Raw genomic sequence first — 22,510 nt, 5'->3', positions numbered from 1 at the left:
ACAGTTGTGAGTACACAAAAGTTTATTCCTGTATTAGTATTTATTATTATTTGTATTACAACTGTAAACCTACTTTTGCCCACTCCAGTGTAATGTATAGTTAATATTTTGTTTGAGATTTTTGTATCTGTGTTATGAATGAGTCTATAATTTTCCATTCTTATGCTTATTTGGTTTGGTGTCAAGATAATGGTAGCATCTTTTAAAAAGTTGGGGAATATTCTCTCTTATTATCTTTGGAAGAGCTGTCTAAAATATTAATTATTAGCTCCTTCAAAATGTAGAACTTATCAGCGGTGTCATCTTGTTTAGAGTTTTCTTAGCAAGAGAAAAAAAATATAGACACATACACATTTATACATATATAAATTTTTATACAAAAAGTTTTACTGTTTGTTTCTTTTGATGTACCTTTTATGAATTTTAACCCATGTACAGATTCATGAAACCACCATTGAAATCAGGGCTCAAAATGGTTACATCATCCCTCCCAAATCCCCAATGCTATTCTTTTATAGTCACATTCCCCTCCTCTTGAGCCCGGCAACCACTGATCGTTATTCAGCACATAGTGTGTTGTTTTTAAATGTCATATGCATGGACTCATACCTTGTGTAACCTTTTGAGACTGACTTCTCTCAGTCAGCATAGTAATACATTTGAATTTTTTTTTCCTTTTTTTTATTTTTTATTTAGCTTTTTAATCTTTATTCATTTTAGAGAAGAGAGAGAGACAGACAAAGAGAGAGAGGAGAGAGAGACGGGGGGAGGAGCTGGAAGCATCAACTCCCATATGTGCCTTTACCAGGCAAGTCCAGCGTTTCGAACCGACGACCTCAGCATTTCCAGGTCGATGCTTTATCCACTGCGCCACCACAGGTCAGGCGGTAATACATTTGAGATCCATCCACATTGTTGCTTTTGTCCCCCCCCTTTTTTTGTTGCTGAGTAGCATTCCTTTCTATGAATGTACTATACTTTCGATTTCCTTTCACCTGTTGATGGACAGTGGATTGTTTCCAGTTTTTTTGCAACTATGAATAGATCTTCTTTAAACATCAGTGTACAGCCTGACCAGGCGGTGGCGCAGGGGACAGAGCATCGGACTGGGATGCGGAAGACCCAGGTTCGAGACCCCGAGGTCTCCAGCTTGAGTGCGGGCTCATCTGGTTTGAGCAAAGCTCACCAGCTTGGACCCAAGATCACTGGCTCAAGAAAGGGCCACTTTGCTGTAGCCCCACGGTCAAGGCATATATGAGAAAGCAATCAATGAACAACTAAGGTGTCGCAAGGAAAGACTAATGATTGATGCTTCTCATCTCTCTCCCTTCCTGTCTGTCTGTCTGTCCCTGTCTATCCCTCTCTCTGAATCTCTGTCTCTGTAAAAAAAAAAAAGAAAGTTGATGCTTCCTGCTTCTCCTCCCTTCTCTCTCTCTCTCTCTCTCTCTCTCTCTCCTCTCTAAAATGAATAAATAAAAAAAAACCCAAAAAAAACATCAGTGTACAACTTTTTATGTGAACCTAAGTTTTCATCTCCTAAGGGAAAATACGATCCAGACACAAGATTTCTGGGTCATAAGTTAAGTGTATATTTAACTTTATAATATACTTCCCAACTGTTTTCCAAAGTGGCATCCATCTTCAATCCTATAAGCAAGGTATAAGCAGGGTGTAAGAGTATGAGTTACTCCATATTTTCACCCACTTGTGGAAATATTTTTGACCACCAATTCAATTTGTTTAGAAGTTATAGGATTATTCATGTTTTATAATTCTTCACGAGCCAGTTTTGTATAAGAATTTCTATCCTATCCATATTTTCAAATTTACTGGCACACAGTTGTTCACAATACCTCCTATTGCCTTGTCAATGTCTGTAGTATCTGTAATTATGTCTTCTTTGCCATTTCTTATTTTGGCCATTTATATTTTTCCTTTTTTCTTGATCTTGTTAAACTTTCAAAGAATAAAGTTTTGCCTATGTTAATCTTTTGTATTGTAGGTTTATTTTCAATTTTATATTACTTACTTTTTTTTTTACTTTCAAACAGCTCAGTTTGCTATTCTTTTTCTAAATTCTTGAGCTAGAGCTAACTTCATTAACTTTTAGCCAGAATCTTTCCTAAAATGTATACTTAAAATTTCTCTAAAAAATGCTTTTCACCAAGATATATATACCCCTATATTCACTGAAGCATTATTCATGGTGGCCAAGACATGGAAACCATTAAAGTCCTTTAACAGAAGATTGGATAAAGATGTGGTACATATGTACAAAGGAATACTACTCAGCCATAAGGAACAACAAAACACTGTCATTTGCGACAACATGGATGGACCTTGAGAATATCATGCTAAGCTAAATAAGTCAGTTGGAAAAAGCTAAGAACCATATGATTTCTTTCATATGTGGAATATAAAACTGAAAACTATATATACAGATAACAGTATGGTGGTTACCAGATGTAAGGGGCATGGGGGGCAGTAAAGAGTAAAGGGGGCCAAATATACGGTGATAGAAGATAATTTGACTTTGAGTGGTAGGCATACAATGCAATATACAGCTCATCTATCATAGAAATGTACACTTGAAACCTATATAACCTTATAACCAAAGTATCTTCCTCCAAAAGTTTTGTATTTGCTTCTTCTTAGTGCCAAAGGGTATTAGCATCAGTTCCAATTTAAACAATCATGGCTTAAGATTTATCAGGCTAGCTAGTAGTGTGGATGTGCACTGTAAATCAATGAGACACCCTGTGGTTACTACTTCTCAGAGACAATTCTCTACTGCCAATTCCTGACCAAGGAAATTGTGTCCGCTAACTCCTGAGAACGGTGGGTGACTGAAGGTTTGCTTTTAGATCATGATATAATCAAGATGTAATCCATACTAGGGGAGAATCTGCAATTAAACATTTTGGTGGTGCAAGGATTTGTTTCTTCTCAGAGGCCAGGAAACCACATTTACATTCCTTTGGTTAGGGAAATGTCCTTAAGACCAAAGAGTCTTTATACTGAGCTCTGCTCACCTTTATGCGTTCCTGTCTTCACTTAGATTTTGGTATGTTGTCTTACACTGTGATTGGCTCTTTAAATCTTTCAAAAAGATTTATTTATTTTTAAATGTAGTATCATTAGTTATTCTCAGTGAGACAGTCCAAATAGTCCATCCTAATATATTTTCAGAAACAGAACCTCTTTAAGGAATGTTCATCTTTCTTTTTAGCTTCATCTATCTCATTTTCCTCATCTTCCCCCTTTCCAGACAAACAGTTTCCTTATTGCTTCCACATTAAGACTTTGGATTAACTACACTGATGGGTCAATTCTGGCCACAGACAAGAAATACATAAGCAATTCTTGCTCCCAAATGTTCTGAGCTCAGTATTAAAGTTTAACAGGTGAATAGCCCTGCCATTAACCAGTGTGATAATAAATAAGCAACTGAACTTACCTGAGTTCTGTTTTCCAGAAACCCAGTAGTTACATAGATCCTTTCCTCTGAGTTACTTCCCACATAAAAATCAACCACATCTTCTATGTCCTATCTCCAAATATTTCTGTCAAATCTCTCCCCTTTACACCCACAAGGACCACTTCTTTAGTGCAAAATCCCTTGTCATTACCTGAATTATGATAGCCTCTTTTCTGAAGGCACTACCTCCTGCCTCTAAGTTCCCTCCCTCTAAAATTCTTTTCCACACTGCTACCAGATTTATTTCTAAAGTTCATATGAGTAATGTTATTTTCAAATTTCCAGGATTGAGCTCAAATTCATTGACACAGCACACAAGGCCCTTCCTAGTCTTTCCCTTCTTGACTTCCCTGATCCCATGTTCTGCAAACACAGTCTGTTCAAACCTCTGTGGTTTCGTGTATGTTGTGTCATCTGCTTGAAGCACCCTCTATTCCTTGTCTTTACCTAATTAACCTCTGCTGATGGTTTATAACTCAAGACCAGCAGTTTCACTCAGAAATTCTTCTAGGACTTCTCCTCTCTTAGATTTGGGTGTTTTATAGTATATATATATATATATATATATATATATATATATATATATATACACACACACACACACACACACACATACACACACACACATTTTTATATACATGGAGAGGGGAGGGAGAGAAGAGGAAGAGGGGAGGGAGAGGGAAAGAGGGAGGGAAGGAGCGGGAGAGAGGGAGGCAGGTTGGCTTACAAACACTAAAAATATTCCAATGATTTATCTTTGTCTGGAACTCTTGCTCACTAAATTATTGTAATTTTACTAAACCAAATATAATTTGTTGGTTTCTAAGTAGACTCTTCATGCACAGTCACAATATGAAATTAAAGATAGGTTCAATTATATGTACAGCATATGGAAAACTTTATTCTTTTTAAAAACTCTACTAGAGTTCAATGTATTATTGCACTGTACATTTGGTCATAATAACTTTATTATTCTGCTTCATAACTTACTTTTTGGTAAACAGAGGGATCTCTTCTGTTGATTAATAGACAAATTTACAGTTCATTTCAAATTTTTCATCCATTTATCTTTTCAGTTAATATATATTTTTTAAAGACTCAAGAGAATAGAGTATTACAAAACGAAATGAACTTGCCATCGTCCTCCCAGCAGCTCTTGGCGCTCCGGTCCCTGTCGCCGCTCTGGGGCAGCGCCGTCTGGTCTCCCAGCAGCTCGTCTTCCGGCAGCCCGCCCTCGCAGTCGGCGGCATCGGCGACACTTTCTTCTTCCACGATGTGGAGTTTGTCTTCATCATCTGAATCTGAGTTTGTTTCTACCACAGTATTATAATTTGTAACTGCAATACGAAAAAGAAATAAATAATCAAAACATACTAGTGTAAATATCAATTTTTATACTTCAGTAAAATGAAAAATTTTAAAATATTTACAACAGATTGTGATTCAATATTTCTTTTTATAGCTATACTTATTGACTACTTTCTATATGTACAAGTGACTTAGAAATAGTAACTCATTTAATTCTTACAACAACCTTACAGCAACTCTATGAAATAGAGTATCTACCATCTACAACTTATATCCCTGTTTTACAGCAGTAGAAACCAAGACACAGGGAAGCTTCAAGATCATCCAACTAGGAAGTGGGAGGGCCGGGATTTAAACCCTAGTGGTCTGGTTTCATATTCTGTGCTCTTAAACAACACATTAAACACCCTCTCCAACCACAACGAGCTTGTTCTATGTGACACTGTTCATGTACAATTAGGGCTTCAAATATTGAAAGCATTACAATTTAAGAAAAGATCCCAGGTACTCTAATAAAACAAAAATATATCATCAAATTTACCATAAGGAAAGTATTTTCAGGTTAGCAATTAAACCCAAGCATTTCATATTAATTGTCACTGGCTTTAGAAAAAATCAACCATTTTAGCAACATATCTACATAATTCAGGTAAAATTTAAGTAACATGTATATGTGAGTCTGTCATTCTTAAAAAGTAATTGAAATTGAGAAGTTTTCAAATGGGTACCCTGTTCATATTTTTAATGAATAACAATAAAATTTAATATCAACATTATAAAGGATATATAATTATTCTGAATGGATACAGCTCACATAAACATGAGTAATAGATGAGAATAAAATTCTCTAAAACAAATAATTTAGTATAGTCAGTATTTTTCCTTCATAGTCCTTGCAATAATGACTGTAATGGAATATAAATTATTTAGTACCTCATTGGGTATGGTCACTGGAATACCTTTTTTCAACTATTTGAAAAGGTGATTCTTATTAAGATAGATTGAGAAGGGAAAAAAAGGAAGCTTTGCTTTGTTTAGATAATTAAGCAATGATTATTTCCAGTTCTATATCTTCCTTAAATTTTGCAACCTTTCTTGATAGGAGATAATCACCTAAATGCTTAAATGATATGCATATATAGCTCCCTTTACACACCTAAGGACATGAAAGAAGAAATACAATAAAAAGTATGACTGCACATGTTAAAGTGAGTACAAATAACCAAAAATCTCCAAAGCTGCTCTTACAGACCTTGGGAAGACCACTCTGTTCAAAAGATAGTGGAGTTACCATTTTGCCAACATTAAGAACTTATTAATATCTTGTACCATAAGAAAAATGTTAAGTCTTGTGTCATAAATACTTTAGTGTGAATACATTTTCCAGTTCTTTTCCCAAGAGCACATCATTTTCTCCCTGATATTCTTATACAAGTAATATATTTTCATTGAAAAAAATATTCAGACCATACATAACATGTAAAATTAGTAAAAACTTCCCTCCCATTTTTCTTCTTCAACTCACTCTTTAAAGGTAACAATAACAGTAAATTTTATTAATTTATACACTAAGTAGGAATGATAATAATCATTTTATATAGCTTATCCTATTTTATTGTAATACAGCTCTCACCTTTACACATATGTATCTTATATTTAATAAAATCCTATATATAAATGTTTATATGCATATTTAATACACATGAGATCATTTATATATTTTGCTACTTAGTTTTCTGCTACTGAATAACATATTTTGGAAACTTTCCTATGTGAGTGCATGTGGAGCTTTATCATTTTTTTCTGAATAGCTACACAGCATTTCCTTGTACAGATATAATTTAACTAATCCCCTATTCTTAAAATTTAGTTTCTTTCCAGCGTTTAAGCATTAGCAACAATGGCATAATAAATTTTCTTATAATTATATCTTTGGCCATTCCTTAAATACATCTGTCAGATATATCAGTAGGGGTAGAAGTGCTGAGCCAAAGGGAAAATGTATTAAGTAGATAGTCACAAAAACATGGGGAATTCCTTGTGCTCCAGCCACACTAGGAGCAGAGTTAAGTGTGGAACAGTGTGTGTCAATAAAGGGAAGGATTCTCAAAGCATGGGCTGCAGTTGGACGAGAATTACTTGATGAGCCCTTACCTGAGTGTAAGATGCAAATGTGTGTGTGTGTGTGTGTGTGTGTGTGTAATTTTTGTAATGAGGCATCTTACTGGCAAATAATGCACCATGCTATTAACTTTCATTTTTCTTTTCTTTCTTTTTTTTTTTTTTTAGAGAGGAGAGAGAGAGACAGAGAGAGAGAAGGGGGGAGGAGCTGGAAGCATCAACTCCCATATGTGCCTTGACCAGGCAAGCCCAGGGTTTCAAACCGGCGACCTCAGCATTTCCAGGTCGACGCTTTATCCACTGTGCCACCACAGGTCAGGCCATTTTTCTTTTCAAGGTTCCTTATTAGTAACCTACTAAGTGATTTACTAAAGTACTTAACGTTGCTATGGTGTGCAGTCATTTATACATGCTAAAATTAGACAATATTCAATATTTACTGAGGATCATTCAATTTTGTATTCACTAGCTCTGGCCACCACAGTGGTTCACTGCAGAGCTCTCACTATGCATGGAGAGCTGAAATTTCTATTCCTTTGTGAAGGGAGGTTTTTGTGCTTCCTTAGTATCATGAGTTGACCATGGTTTTATACTGCTGCTATTCTTGCCTGTAATGATATAATGCTATAGTTCAGCTTTATCGTTATCAATTGTGTTAATTGTAGGTTATTTGGTTGACCAAAGACTATACATGTAACTCATGTACATTTAGAGTATTTGGGGACTTGAAAATTTTTCCAATAAATAGGCTTTCAGATATATATGCAGCCTGACCAGGCGGTGGCACAGTGGATAGAGCGTCGGACTGGGATGCGGAAGACCCAGGTTCGAGACCCCGAGGTCGCCAGCTTGAGCGAGGGCTCATCTAGTTGAGTCCAACACCGCTGGCTCAAGCAAGGGGTTACTTGGTCTGCTGAGGGCCTGTGGTCAAGGCACATAAAAACAAACAAACAAACAAATAAACTAATACAGATATATATGCATTATAGTTCAAATATTAACTTGCATGCTGTATATTTTCACTAAGTTCTTTTCACCTTGAGCTGTGGGTGTTTTATTCTGAATCAAGCATTGCTCAAAGTACTCTTCAAGAATAACTGTCACTTTCTAGGACTCTAGCAAAACTCCTTTCTGTCCCCCAGTAAAGCTGCCATTGTGGTATGCAAGATTATAAGCCAAATACCGGAACCACAGAACATATATATTATAGTCATCTTGTGCATTTTCCCAAAGCACGTTTTGATTATGTGGTATAAAACTTGAGAAAATTAAAAAGCAATATATTTTATTAGTTAGGATGGAAAAAGACCAAGAACTAGTTCCCAAGGCTTCTTATGTCTTCTGCTTCACAGTCACTTAGCTGAGAGGAAAATCAGTGCAAATCACTTATATTATCATAACTTAGATAATAGGCAAGTTTCCTTGTGTTTCTGAATCTATCCTTCTGTGGATCTATAGAGCTAACTTTAAAAATAGGGTCACAGCACCAAAAGCATAAAGCAGGACCCTGATAAATTCTAATAGCCAGGGAGAGTGTCATTCTTATTTCAATTGTCTGCCCGTGTATTGTTATACCTTTATACTGTCTGACCTTTAGCTAAAAAATAGAATAAAATATAATTTGTTTAAAGAGTGGTATATTCTCAGTCACAAGTGATCATTAACTTTTAGTTGAATTTTAATTAAAATAATATTTCAAGAAAGCAAAGATAGAAGAAAATAGAAAAGGTAGACAGTTTTAAAATCTTTTAAGTATAATTTATAATTCACAATATGAATTTAAATTTCAATAGAAAATGCTAACATTTTCACTGTAGTCTTATCGTCATCAGATTGTGGTTAAGGATACAAATGACTTTTTGGTGGTAGTTCTTGTTGGTATTATTTGCTAACAGTGCTAGATATAACAGTATCCACACTGCATAAGGAGGTTATGAGCAGCTAATGATTTAAAAATGTATTCTGTTTAGATCAGTGTCTTGCATATAGTTAAGACTATATAAGTGTCTGCTATCATCATCATCATCATCTCATTGAATCTTTACAACAATTCCTAAGAAATAGGTACTATGATATCTCCCTTTTATAATAAAAAAACATATATATGTAAAGAGAGTAACTAAGTAATCTGGCTGAGGTTATACAGCTATTATGTTGTTGAGCTGGACTCAAATCCTGGTCTGCTTGATTCCACAGTCCATATTCTGTAACTACTATGTATAAAGCCTCCTGAGAGAAAACTGTTGCACTAATGAGAAATATCCTTAAACTTGGATTTGTGTGTCTAGCCTATTCTGGAGCATTAGAATTCTATACTTAATTTACTACTGAAAAAATTTTCAAACGACTAAAAAAATATAATAATTAGATCTCATTATAATACAACAAACAGTAATACTGTGTGGTAACACCATCATTTTAATAAACATTTAGAAGACTTTCATACAACATATTCTTTTTGCACTTGATTGCATGAAGCACCATATCAACCACATAAATTAAACTCCAATGTAAACATCTGTTTCTAGGTGATGTACAATTATAATAAAAGAATTTGGTGAGCATGGTTCAAAAAGAGAGTAATACCATCTTAACTTTATTAAAATAAGAGCAAGATCATCTAAATGCTTTATAAATAGGGAACTCCACCATACAATGTTTATTGTAGTTCAGAATAGTAAATTAAGCTACATAAAAGAAGGGTTAAGGGAGAGAAGAAAGGAAGAGGGGGAGATGTAACTCTCAGGTCTTCAATTCCTGTCAGGGAATCACTGTGGCCAGTGCTGATTGAAGCTACATGCTGAGGCTATGTTTCAACATCTTTTTTAGGTGTAGAAAGGCTTTTTTTTTCTTTCTAGAAAAGGAAGTTCTGCTTACATCAAGCTATTAATATCTGCTTAACTACATCCTACTCATTCCTACCAAATAATCAAAAACACATATCTGCATGGTAGAAAAGAAAGATAAAATCTCTTTTAGGAAAAAACAAAAACTAATTCTTAAAAACTATCAGACTGCTTCTAACCAGTTGTTTCATATCTCTAGACTAATCTACTGTCATAATTTAAGAAACCAAAAACAGATACACTTTGAGTCATGTTCTCCTGAGTAATGGATTATAGTTGAAGGAGTAGAATATTTTACGCATGTTCACACTATGCTGGAAACAAGACAATTTAGGCACAAATGCTGTGAAATCTGAAGAGAAAGGTGGAGACACTGAAAAAGTAGTTACGTTATTCTTTAAAATCAGCTGGGACAGCCTGACCAGGCAGTGGCGCAGTGGATAGAACCCGGACTGGGATGCGGAGGACCCAGGTTGGAGACCCCAAGGTCGTCAGCTTGAGTGCGGGCTCATCTGGTTTGAGCAAAGCTCACCAGCTTGGACCCAAGGTGGCTGGCTGGAGCAAGGAGTTACTCGGTCTGCTGTAGCCCCACGGTCAAGGTACATATGAGAAAGCAATCAATGAACAACTAAGGTGTCCCAACGAAAAACTGATGATTGATGCTTCTCATCTCTCTCCGTTCCTGTCTGTCTGTCCCTATCTATCCCTACCTCCCTCCCTCCCTCTGACTCTCTCTCTGTCACTGTAAAAAAAAGAAAAAATCAGCTGGGACAGAAGTAACATCACTTAATATATTTTTCTTATCTTGAACAGAGTCCCTAGCACACTGTTTCCACACAGTGGGTACAGAATTATTTATATAGAAAAAGCCAATCTCTTTTTCTTAGCGAAGAAATAAATCATATACTTAAGTGTTATCGATAATTCAGGAAAATGAAGAAAAACTTGCAATGACAACCAGACAAAGAATTCATACATTAGCACATGAAATGAAAAGGAGCAGTCTTTTGCCAGTTCACAGGGTTAGAGAAAACTTACGCAAATAATGTTACTCCAGGAAAGCAGAGATGATATTGTCCACAAATACTCAGTTCCCACTGTAAATATTTGTTAACCTGGCTTTTGACCGAATTTAAATATAATATAAACTCACTATATGTATTTTACTATATAATAAAGATTATGATGTAATATACATATTTAATGCAACATATAATATAAATTATATATAATGTATATATTATCTAATTTTAATTTAAAATTTTTAAAAATAGGCATCATAATGGTTTTTAGGGTGCTCCAAGCACGATGAACAAGTTAGGTTTTAATAAATACTGACAGTTTAGCAAATTTTGGAGGTGAGTTTTTTTAAGCCCTCTCTAGGTAATATTTTTCTTTATCTAGGATGCCTATCAAATGGAGCAATAATACATAGCCTCTTTTTACATTTTCAAATACATTTAACCTGTTGTAACTCCAATGAAGTCAATGATTTTGAAATTTGCTCTTGCAAAAGGGTTGGTGTTTTTTGATGTCTTCAAATACAAGTTATTAATAAAATAAAAACTGACCGTCAAAGGCAGGGAAGGGGGTTGTTACTATGCACAGAATCCTAATTCTTATCTTCTCCCCTCTTTCATTACACAAAATTTACTAAGTATTTAAGAGGTTTGTCTTTGGTACTCTCTCAGTTCTTTTCCTGGACTTTTCTCCATTCTCCATAGGTCCTCTGTCTACATGATCCCAACAAGAGCCATCCCAAATTACCTTCTCCTTTCCCTGCATTATCAAAACTCCAACTCATGAGCTTATTTCAGCCAGTGTTAGTGTAACTCACTAAGAGGTAGATCAGACAGTTAAACAGCTAAGGTCTTAGAGATTAAACTAAATTCAGTCCTAGGAGTCTCTGGTTCTTTTGAATGTGGGAGGAAAGTATCTAGACTGAGATAATTCATACTAAATTTTCAATAACTAATATTTTCTTTATAGGTACAACATACATTTATAAAGAGGATGATTTTTAATTTATATGACTTGTTAATTATGGAATAAAGGCAGTATGACAAAACCCAAGTAAAATGTGAAGATGAGATTAAAAATACAAATGCAGAAATTGAGTCGAAATGTAGAAAAGCCATAGAATTGATAAATCAATGCAACAATCAGATCTTTAAAGAATTAATGAAATAGATGCATTGCCAGCCCACTTAGACCCAGAAAAACAATTGAGTGTCATGAATATTCAATATTAAACTGTAAATGAGAAGTAAGTACAAAGGAATTTAGAGACTTACTTTATAACTATTTTGTACAAATCCAAGCAAATACGTTTGAAAACCTGGATAAAATAACTTTGTAGAAAAATGAAAATGATTACTAAATTTAATGATTCCATAAAATAATCATTTTATGAAATTATAGGAAAGAGAGCAAAGGTTGACAGACCATGGAATAAATTTAGGAAACTATCAAAAGAGTCAACCACTCAAAAAGTGCTAATTTTTTTGCCAACTGAAATTGTTCAGAGCTTCAAAGGACTGACAATTCTGTTGCTCTTTAAAGGGAGAAGAAAAAGTTTAAATTCTTTCTATGAAGCTGGCATAATAACAGCAAAATAAAGAGCACACACATGCATGAATTCAGTCTCACTGGTGATGATTAATGTAAAAATATCAAATAAAATATTAAATCTGATAGTGAATTAAAGAATATTGTACTATCAAATATTATTCAACATTAGGAAATATATGAAATTTCACTATAGCAGTGATTTTCAACCCTTTCATCTCATTGCACACAAAAAATAATTACTAAAATTCTGCAGCACATCAAAAAATATATTATTTGCCAATCTGACCAAAAAAATAGGTGTAATTTTGATTCATGGGACAGTTATTGTTGTGTTGGCACTTGTCATTTTATTTGACAATCTAAAAAAAAGAGGTCAGTGTCCCTGAATAAACAGGTATTGCATGTTTTAAAAATTATTGCAGCACATGGGTTGAAAATTGCTGAACCATATATTAACATAGTAAAAGGAGAAACAATATGACTTCTATAAACACTGAAAGGCTTTTGATAAAAAAGTTTCTATTCCTGGCTGATAGTTTTTAATAAAAATAAAACTGAAGTCACTATCATAATAAATATGTATCAGAGGCATTTATAAAATAAAGATGCTTACTTTCATCATCATTTAACAGTATTCTAAAAAAGGAAGCTAATTTTAAAAAAGAACAAAATAGCCTGACCAGGCGGTGGCGCAGTGGATAGAGCGTCAGACTGGGATGCAGAGGAACCAGGTTCGAGACCCCAAGGTCGCCAGCTTGAGCATGGGCTCATCTGGTTTGAGCAAAAGCTCACCAGCTTGGACCCAAGGTCGCTGGCTCGAGCAAGGGGCTACTCGGTCTGCTGTAGCCCCCGGTCAAGGCACATATGAGAAAGCAATCAATGAACAACTAAGGTGTCGCAACACGCAACGAAAAACTAATGATTGATGCTCCTCATCTCTTCGTTCCTGTCTGTCTGTCCCTGTCTATCCCTCTCTCCTGCTCTCTCTCTGTCTCTGTAAAAAAAAAAAAAAGAACAAAATAAGCAAAAATATTGGAAGAGAAAGCAAAATTATTATTTGCAGGTGATAATAATGATGTTTCTGGAAAATTCAAGAAAAAATCACTAAAATACTATTAGTGATTATAAAATCTGGTAAATGATTATTTCTAAATTTAACAGGGAAAAAATCAATAGCTTTCCAATAAGCCAACATTAATCTGCTAAAAGATGACAGAAGAAAAAAATTCTATTAGTAGTAACTCAAAAGATAATACATAAAGGCAAAACAAAAACAAAAAGAAAAAACTCATGGAAGAATTACATAAAGTACTTTAGCATTCTGCTGAGGGTCATAAAAGAAAATTTGAACAAATAAAGACATAAAGACATATACCCTCTTACTGGACAGATTGAGTTAAAATTGTAAAGATGCCAATTCTACCTAACATAATCTATAAATTCAATGCAATTCTAACCCAAATGCTAATAAGACATTTTAGATTCTAACTCGAAATGATTTAGACTAAGTGATTCTGAAGTTTTTATAAGGAGAGGAAAAGCACACTCTCTGAAGCCGGAATGCCTCATTCAAATCACAGCTTCACCACTTAGTAGCTATGTCGCCTTGCGCATGTTACTTAATCTTCTCGTGTCTCAGTTTCCTTATCTCTAAGATGGGGATAATAATAGTATGTCCTATTTTAACATAGTAAAAATTATATATTGAAAAGCTTAATACAGTACTGTACATAGTGCTTAATACATATTGTTATTATTATTTTCTGGGAAAAGAAACCTAAAATATTCAAAAAATTTTTCAGAAAAACAATGGTAATGGTGGTGGTAGAACATGACCTAGTCACATCAGATAAGAAAGGTGTCTCCAAACTATAGACATGGGAACAAAGTACCAGACCAAGGAGAGACAGACAATCAGTGGACTTATACAGAATTCAGAAGGAGATCCTACTAATCAGATTCCCACATTGTAACCTGAACAAAAATAAAATATATATGAATCAAAGATTTTAATTAAAAATAAAACCATAAAAAAATTGAAAGTGTAGGCAAATCATTTTACAGCCTTAGAATAAGTGCGTTATAATCATGAAAATCCATGACTGTTCATAGAAAAAAGTCAAACGACAAAACTATGAAAAATATTTTCAGTACATGTTATCAAAAGCTGATTTTTCTATTATACAGAGAACTTTTACATATCCATGAGAAAAAAATGAACCACCCAGTAAGAATATACAAAAGGCAATTCACACATTTATACACACAAATATGAGTGGTCAATAAACATGTAACAAGGTGCCCAACTTCATAAAGAAAAAACGTACTTTACTCAACACATCTTACACTCTCAACCCTGTTGCCTTTCTCTGACTTCACAGCCCTATTTTGGCTAAACCATTATTCCAATTAAATCTGACTTTTTCAAGCTCTATACCCCTTTCCTGCAAAGCTTCTTTAAAAACTTGCCTGTACCTATCTCCAAGTACACTTGCCTACACTTTGTTTCTCCCTCTTCTCTCCTAAACCTACTCCAGTCACAAAATTGTTCTTGTCATGATTGGGAAGGACCTTTTACACTGTTAAATACAATGACAATGATCAGTCCTCTTTTTGCTTGATATACTAGTAGCATTTCAAATAAATTTTCTTTTTTTAAAACAATCTCTTAATCCTCTAGATTTTCCTCCTAACTCACTGCTGCTTTTGTTTTTACCCTCCATCTCCCAGACCTCACCCTTTCTCATGACTCTAAATACCATTTGATGACTCCCTATCTTATATCCAGCCCAAATTTCTCCTCTGAAGTCCAGACTTATATAACCAATTGCCTACCTGACATCTCTGGATGTCTAATGAGCAAATCTGCCATATACAAAAGCCAACTCTGGATCCTTTGACAGCCTTTTCCATTTCAGTTGCTCAGAATGAAAATCTTGGTGCTAGTTTTGACCCCCACATCTAGAAACAAATTACCTTAAAGTTTAGTCAGAATTTGACAATTTACAACTCACTCCCCACCACCCACCTCCTTGCTCTAAAACACTGGCATCTCTCATCCAGAATATTGCAATTCTCCTATCTGGTCTCCTTGCCGCCACCTTTGTCTTTATACAGTCAGTGCTCAATACAGTCGCATAAGTCATTTCTCTAAAGCATGAGAGGAGTGGTGTCCCTGGTGTCCCTCTACTGAGCAAACCGTCTGACGGATTCCCATCTTATTCACTGTAATCCAAAGGCCCTTCCTGAGCTGTCTGCTGCTCACCCATTCTCTCGGACTCCATCTTCTACTACTATATAATTGCTCAGTCCACTCCAGATACACTGGCCGCCTATCTCAAGACTTCTGTATTACATGGCACTCCACCTCGAATGTTCTTCCTTCACAGCTTAATTTTACCTCCTTAGTGTGGTCTTTGCTGACTGCCCTGTTTAAATTTAGACCTCCCCCACCACAAAAGCACACCTCAATCTCTCCTGTGATCTATTTCTTTTTGTAAACTTATCAACAACTGCCATAACATTTTTAAACATTTTTATTAATTTTTATTTAACAGATCCATCTTTTTTTTTTACTTATTTTATTGATTTTTAGAAAGAGGAAGGGGGAGAGAGAGAGAGAGAGAGAGAGAGAGAGAGAGAGACAGAAACATAGATCTGTTCCTGTATATGCCCTGACTGGGGATCTATCTGGCAACCTCTGTGCTTCAGGATGGTACCCTAATCAGCTGAGCTATCCAGCCAGGGCTAATTTTCACTTTTAATTGGACTAATTAGGGTGACATTAATAAAATTACATAGGTTAGGTTTCAAGTCACAATTCTATCCTACATCTCTACATTGTACTGTGTGTTCAGCACTCCAAGTCAGATCTCCTTCACCATTTATCCCTGCTTTCCCTTCTACCTCCAACCACCCCATTTCCCTTTTGTGATCACCATACTGTTGTCTGTGTCTATGAGTTTTCTTTGCTTAATCCTTTCACTTTTTCACCCAGCCCTCAACCCCCTTCCCCTCTGACAGCTGTCATTCTGTTCTCTGTATCTGAGTCTGTCTCTACTTTATTTTGTTCATTAGATTCCACAAGTAAGTGAAATCATATGGTATTTATCTTTTTCTACATGGTTTATTTCACTTAGCATAATAATCTCCAGGTTTATCCATGCTGTCACAAAAAGTAAGACTTCCTTTTTTAGGACTGAGTAGTATTCCATTGTGTGAATACACAACAGATCCCCCCCCTACTCATTAACTTATGGGCACTTAAACTGCTTCCATATCTTGGCTCTTGTAAATAATCACTTAGTCTAGTTTGATATCAGATAGCTTCAATGAACACAGAAGAGCATACAGGGGGTCCTCAGCTTATGACACAGATCTCTGTTCCTATGACAGTGATGTAACCCAGATTTTGAAGTAAGTTGAAACAGCCTAGCCTAACACAAACAGAACATTTGCACTTTTAACAGTCCAAAATGGTGTAGGTAAGGGTACTGGAAGACATCAATTTCCTCACTCACAGCTGGCATTACTGCATATTCTTCTGCCGTGCACAACCAAACTAGTTCACCCACATAGTCCATCAGTATGATGTTAATGGTACAAGTGGAAACACGTCTTAATTTTTTAAGTTTTTATGGGAGTGAGGGTTGTAAACTTGAAATGTTGTATGTCGAGACAGTTGTAACCCGAGGATCCACTGTATATATTTTTGAATTAGTGTTTCAGATTTCTTTAGATATATTACCAGAAAAGGAAGTGCTGGGTCATAAGACAATTCCTATTTTTAATTTTTTGAGGTAATAACTCCATATGGCTTTCCATAGTGACTACATCAATCTGCATTCCCAACAATAGTACACAAGGGTTCCCTTTCTACACATTCTCGTCAACACTTCTTTGTTGATTTATTGATGATAGCCATTCTGATAGGTGTAAAACGCTTCATTGTGGTTTTAATCTGCATTTCTCTGATGATTAGTGACATTGAACATCTTTCCATATATCTATTGGCCTTCTGTATGTCCTCTTTGGAGAAATGTCTATTCATGTCCTTTGCCGATTTCTTAATTAGATCGATTGTTCTTTTGGTGTTGAATTCTATAAGTTCTTCACAAACTTTGGATATTAAATCCTTTTCAGATGTATTGGCAAATACATTTTCTCATTCAGTGGACTGTCTTTTCATTTTTTTGATGGTTTCCTTTGTCCAAGGTGATATATCAGAAATAACACTGCTACAAGAAAGGTCTGTGATTTTGTTTATGTTTTCTTCTTGGATTTTTATGGTTTTGCATCTAACATTTAAATCTTTAATCCATTTTGAGTTTATTCTTGTGCATGGTGTAAGAGGATGGTCTAGTTTATTTGCACATATCTGTCCAATTTTTCTAACACATTTATTGACTAGACTATATTTATCTATTGTATGTTTTTGTGTCCTTTGTCAAATCCTAATTGACTATAAAGGTGTGGGTTTATTCCTGGGTTTCCTATTCGATTCCACTGATTGATCTACATATGTCTGTTCTTATGCCAGTACCATGCTGTTTTGATTACTGAGGCCTTGTAGTATAGTTTGACATTAGGTAGTGTGATACCTCCCACTGTTATTCTTTCCCAAGATTGTTGTGGCTTTTCAGGGTCTTTTATAGTTCCATATAAATTTTTGGAATGTTTGTTCTAGTTTTGCGAAATACACTACTGGTACCTGGATAGAAATTGCACTGAATCTATAGATTGCTTTTGGTAATATGGAAAATTTAATGATGTTAATTCTATCCATGAACATGGCATATGCTTCCACTTATTTGTATCTTCTTCCATTTCTTCAGTGTCTCATACTTTCCTGAGTACAGGTCTTTTACATCTTGGGTTAAATTTACTTCTAGGCATTTTATTCTTTTTGAAGCAACTGGGATTGTTTTCTTAGTTTCCCTTTCTGATAGTTCATTATGGAGTATAAAAATGCAAATGATTCTGAATATTTCATATTTTGCTACTTTACTGGATTCATTTATCAGTCACAGTAGTTTTTTTGGTGGAATCTTTAGGGTTTCTGATATACAGTATCATGTCATCTGCAAATAATGACAACTTTACTTCTTCCTTTCCAATTTGAATGCCTTTTATTTCTTCTTGTATGATTGCTGTGGCTATGACTTCCAGTACTATGTTGAACAAGAATGATGAAAATGGACATCCCTTTGTTCCCAATCTTAAAGGAAATGCTTGTAGTTTTTGTCCATCGAGAAAGAAGTTGGCTGTGGGTTTGTCATACAATAGCCTTTATTGAGACATGTTCCCTCTATTCCTACTTTGCTGAGAGTTTTTACAAATTCATACTGGATTTTATCAAAAGCTTTTTCTGCATGTATTAATATGGTCATCTGGTTTTTCTCCTTCATTGTGTTTATGTGGTTTATCACGTTTTTGATTTACAGATATTGTATCAACCTTGTATCCTCACAATGAATCCCACTTGATCATGTGTGATCTTTATAATATATTGCTGGATCCATTTTGCTATCTTGTTAAGGATTTTAGCATCTATGGTCATCAGGGATACTGGCATATAATTTCCTTTCCTTGTAGTGTCCTTTTCTGGTTTTGGAATTAGGATAATGCTGGCCTCATAAAATAAGCTTAGAAGTCATCCTCTTTAATTTTTTGGAATAGTTTGAAAAAAATAGGTGTTAGTTTTTCTCTGAATGTTTGGTAAAATTCACCTGTGAAGCCATTTGGTTCAGGACTTTTGTTTGTTGGAAGTTTTTTAAATTATGGCTTCAATTTATTAGCTCTAACCAGTCTGTTCACATTCTCTGATTCATCCTAATTCAGTTTTGTGAGACTGTATGTTTCTAGACATTTATCTACTTCATCCCAATTGTCCAATTTATTGCATATAATTATTTGTAATATTTTCTTAGAATCCTTTGTTTTTGTGATGTCAGTTGTTACTTCTCTTTCGTTTATGATTTTATTTACTTGGGTCCTCTCTCTTTTTCCTTAATGAGTCTGGTTAAAGGTTTTCCAGTCTTGTTTATCTTTCAAAGAATCAGCTCTTTGTTTTATTGATCTTTTGTATTTTTTTTAGTCTCTATTTTATCTAGTTCTGCTCTAATCTTTATTATTTCCTTCCTGCTACTCACTTTGGGTTTTGTTTGTTCTTCTTTTCCAACTTCCTTTAAGTGTAAAGTTTGATTGTTCATCTGAGATTTTCTTGTTGTTTTCTTTTTTTTTTTTTTTTTTTAAAGTAGGTCTGTAATGTTATGAATTTTCTTCTTAGGACTGCTTTCACTGTGTTGCATAGATCCTGGGTGGCTGTGCTCTCATTTTCATTTGTTTCAAGGTATCTTTTGATTTATTCCTTGATTTCATTGTTAACCCATTCAATGTTTAGTAACATGTCATTTAGCCTCTATGTCTGTATGTGTTTTTCAGTTTTCTTCTTGTGATTGCTTTCAAGTTTCATACCACTATGGTCAGAGAGGATGCTTGATATGATTTCAACTTTTCTAAGTTTATTGAGACTTGTTTTGTATCTCAATGTGTGGTCTATCCTAAAGAATGTTCCATGTGCACTTGAAAAGAATGTACATTCTGCTGCTTTGGGGTGAAATGCTCTGAAGATATCAATTAAATCCAGCTAATCTAGTGCATCATTTAACGCTTCCATATCTTTATTGATTTTCTGTCTGAAAGATCTATCCACTGATGGCAATGAGGTGTTAAAACCTATCATGACTGTCTTGCTGTTGACCTTTCCCTTCATGTCTATCAAGATTTGCTTTACATAGTTAGGTGCTCCTATGTTAGGTGCATAATGTTAACAAGAGCTATATCCTCTTGTTGGATTGCTCCCTTTATCATTATGTAGTGACCTTCTTTGTCTTTTACTATAGTCTTTTTTCAAAGTCTATTTTGTCAGCTGTAAGTATTGCTACCCTAGCTTTTCTTCATATAATATTTTAGTCTATATTTCACTGTTTCCTCTCAGTAGAATGTAAATTCCCTGTGGGTAGAATTTTATCTGTTTTGTTCACTGTTGTTTCCCATGCATGTACGACACTGCCCAAAAGTACTGAACTGCTCCATAAGTGATGTTTGCTTAATATGGTTGAAATTAATATTAAATTATAAATAATACAAAGCATAAAAAAACCAATAGCACATGGTTTATGCAAGGATTAAGGAGATAAATACATTCTTGCATGTTGTTGTGTTCATGTGGCAACATGTTAAAATCTAAAATGTTGACCCAGCAATTTCTTGGCATTTACTCACAAATTAACTTACACATATGGGTACAGTCGTCTCTTACCATATTGAGGTTTACTTTTCATGGACTCACTGTATCACTAATTTTTTAATTGTATATATCTAATTTTGTATTGCGGATATGTGGGATTTTGCAGTATATAAGTTCTTTTACATTTTTATTATTTTAATTATCAATATTTTTGCAGTAAAATAAGCGTTTTCTAGCCTAAAAAATTGAAAACAGTATAAATATATAAAAATATTAATTAAAACATATTAGTATTCACTTGTGAGTACCCATATAGAATTTTCTATGTTGTTAAAATCAGTAGGTTTAAGAGTGTAGAAATGTTTAAGAGCATAGGAAGTGTTTATAAGAGTGTGGGAAAGATTAGTAACAGTGTGGGAAAGGTGTATAAGAGTGTGGGGAGGGTTTATAAAGCCTTCATTTATATATAAATTATTTATATATAAATAATAAAATAAATATAAGGTCGCTACTTCATGGATTTTCATCTATTGTGGGGGGTTATAGAACCTAACCACCACAATAAACAAGGGACCACTGTAAATATATGTATGTTTTCTGCAAACTTTTTAGTTACAAAAGGCCACAGTAGCCAAAGGTATGTCCCTTTGTACTGATATAGAGAGGAGTCCTCCAAAATAGTTTGATTCCTTTCTTTCAGAAAATAAAGACATAGAGTATACATACATGTACTTGAGTAATAAAAAAAATGTCTAGATGGACACTGAAGTCATGAAGTAGTGAAAGAGAGACTGTAAAAACATTTTTTATTCCTTCTATACTATTTAAGTGTTTATATTACTTATAAATTTTTAAAAGATACATTTTAAATGCACAAGTCTGAATATTCAGCAGACTGTTGCTAGTGGTGAACTGTAGAAAACTGAAGTGGGATCAGGGGAAACATTTTCTTTCTTTTTTTAAAGACTTTATTCATTTTTAGAGAGGAGAGAGAGAGAGAAGGGGAGAGGAGCAGGAAGCATCAACTCCCATATGTGCTTTGACCAGGTAAGCCCAGGGCTTTGAACCAATGATCTCAGCATTCCAGGTTGATGCTTTATCCATTGTACCAGTATAGGTCAGGTGGGAAATACTGTCTTAATATTTTTGTTATTTGAATTTCTGTAACAGTATATAGCAAGTATAATTACAAACCAATCAATATGTTAAAATGAAAATCTAAAAATAATTAAAAGGTTAAAATTACATTTAAGGAGAAAATAGATACTATATTATAAGTATATATCTTGTGGATTTCAAAATAAAACAATTTATTTGAAAATAATAAGCTGTATTTTTCTTATGTATAAAAGACAGCAGCTTGTCTTAATAACATTCAATTTTTCTATTCATAGCTACATAAAATATAACAATATCTGAAATGAGCCTGACCAGACAGTGGCACAGCGAGTGGACAGAGCACTGGACTGGGACATAGAGGACCCAGGTTCAAACCCCCCCCTCTCCCCAGGTTGCAGGCTTGAGTGCAGGCTCATCCAGCATGAGTGTGGGATCACAGACATGACCCTATGGTTGCTGGCTTGAGCCCAAAGTTGCTGGCTTGAGCAAGGGCTCTGCTGTAGCGCCCCAGTCAAGGCACATATGAGAATGCAATCAATGAACAACTAATGTGCCGCAACAAAGTATTAGTGCTTCTCATCTCTCTCCCTTCTTGTCTGTCCCTATCTGTCCTTCTCTCTCTCTGTCAAAAAATAAATAAAATAAAATAAGTGACTTCTGCTCCTTTCTATTAGGTCTGAGGGCAGATGCACATGTATTGTGCAGATCTCTATATGCTTTTCCTTGTGAAACACAACTAATAAAAAATACAGGTTAGAGCACTCAAACATCTATACTCAATCATGTTTAATAGACTCTACTTTAGGAGTTGGCATG

At 34.7% G+C, this 22,510-nt stretch overlaps 1 protein-coding gene across 4 annotated transcripts in view; it reads right to left on the bottom strand.

Moving 5' to 3' along the window:
• Positions 1–22,510, bottom strand: part of ZEB1 (zinc finger E-box binding homeobox 1) — a 216,700-nt gene that overhangs the window by 64,456 nt on the left and 129,734 nt on the right. For all 4 annotated transcript variants that reach the window (XM_066233122.1, XM_066233125.1, XM_066233124.1 and 1 more), the window contains exon 2: positions 4,615–4,815. In XM_066233122.1, the coding sequence (XP_066089219.1) occupies positions 4,615–4,815 (201 nt within the window). The remainder of the gene's footprint in view (positions 1–4,614; positions 4,816–22,510) is intronic.

This window comes from Saccopteryx bilineata, chromosome 5 (genome assembly GCF_036850765.1).
Source record: "Saccopteryx bilineata isolate mSacBil1 chromosome 5, mSacBil1_pri_phased_curated, whole genome shotgun sequence".
In the NCBI taxonomy this organism is placed as follows: Eukaryota; Metazoa; Chordata; class Mammalia; order Chiroptera; family Emballonuridae; genus Saccopteryx; species Saccopteryx bilineata.
Note: the sequence above shows the minus strand (reverse complement) of the source record. Positions and strands in the feature narration are given on the sequence as shown.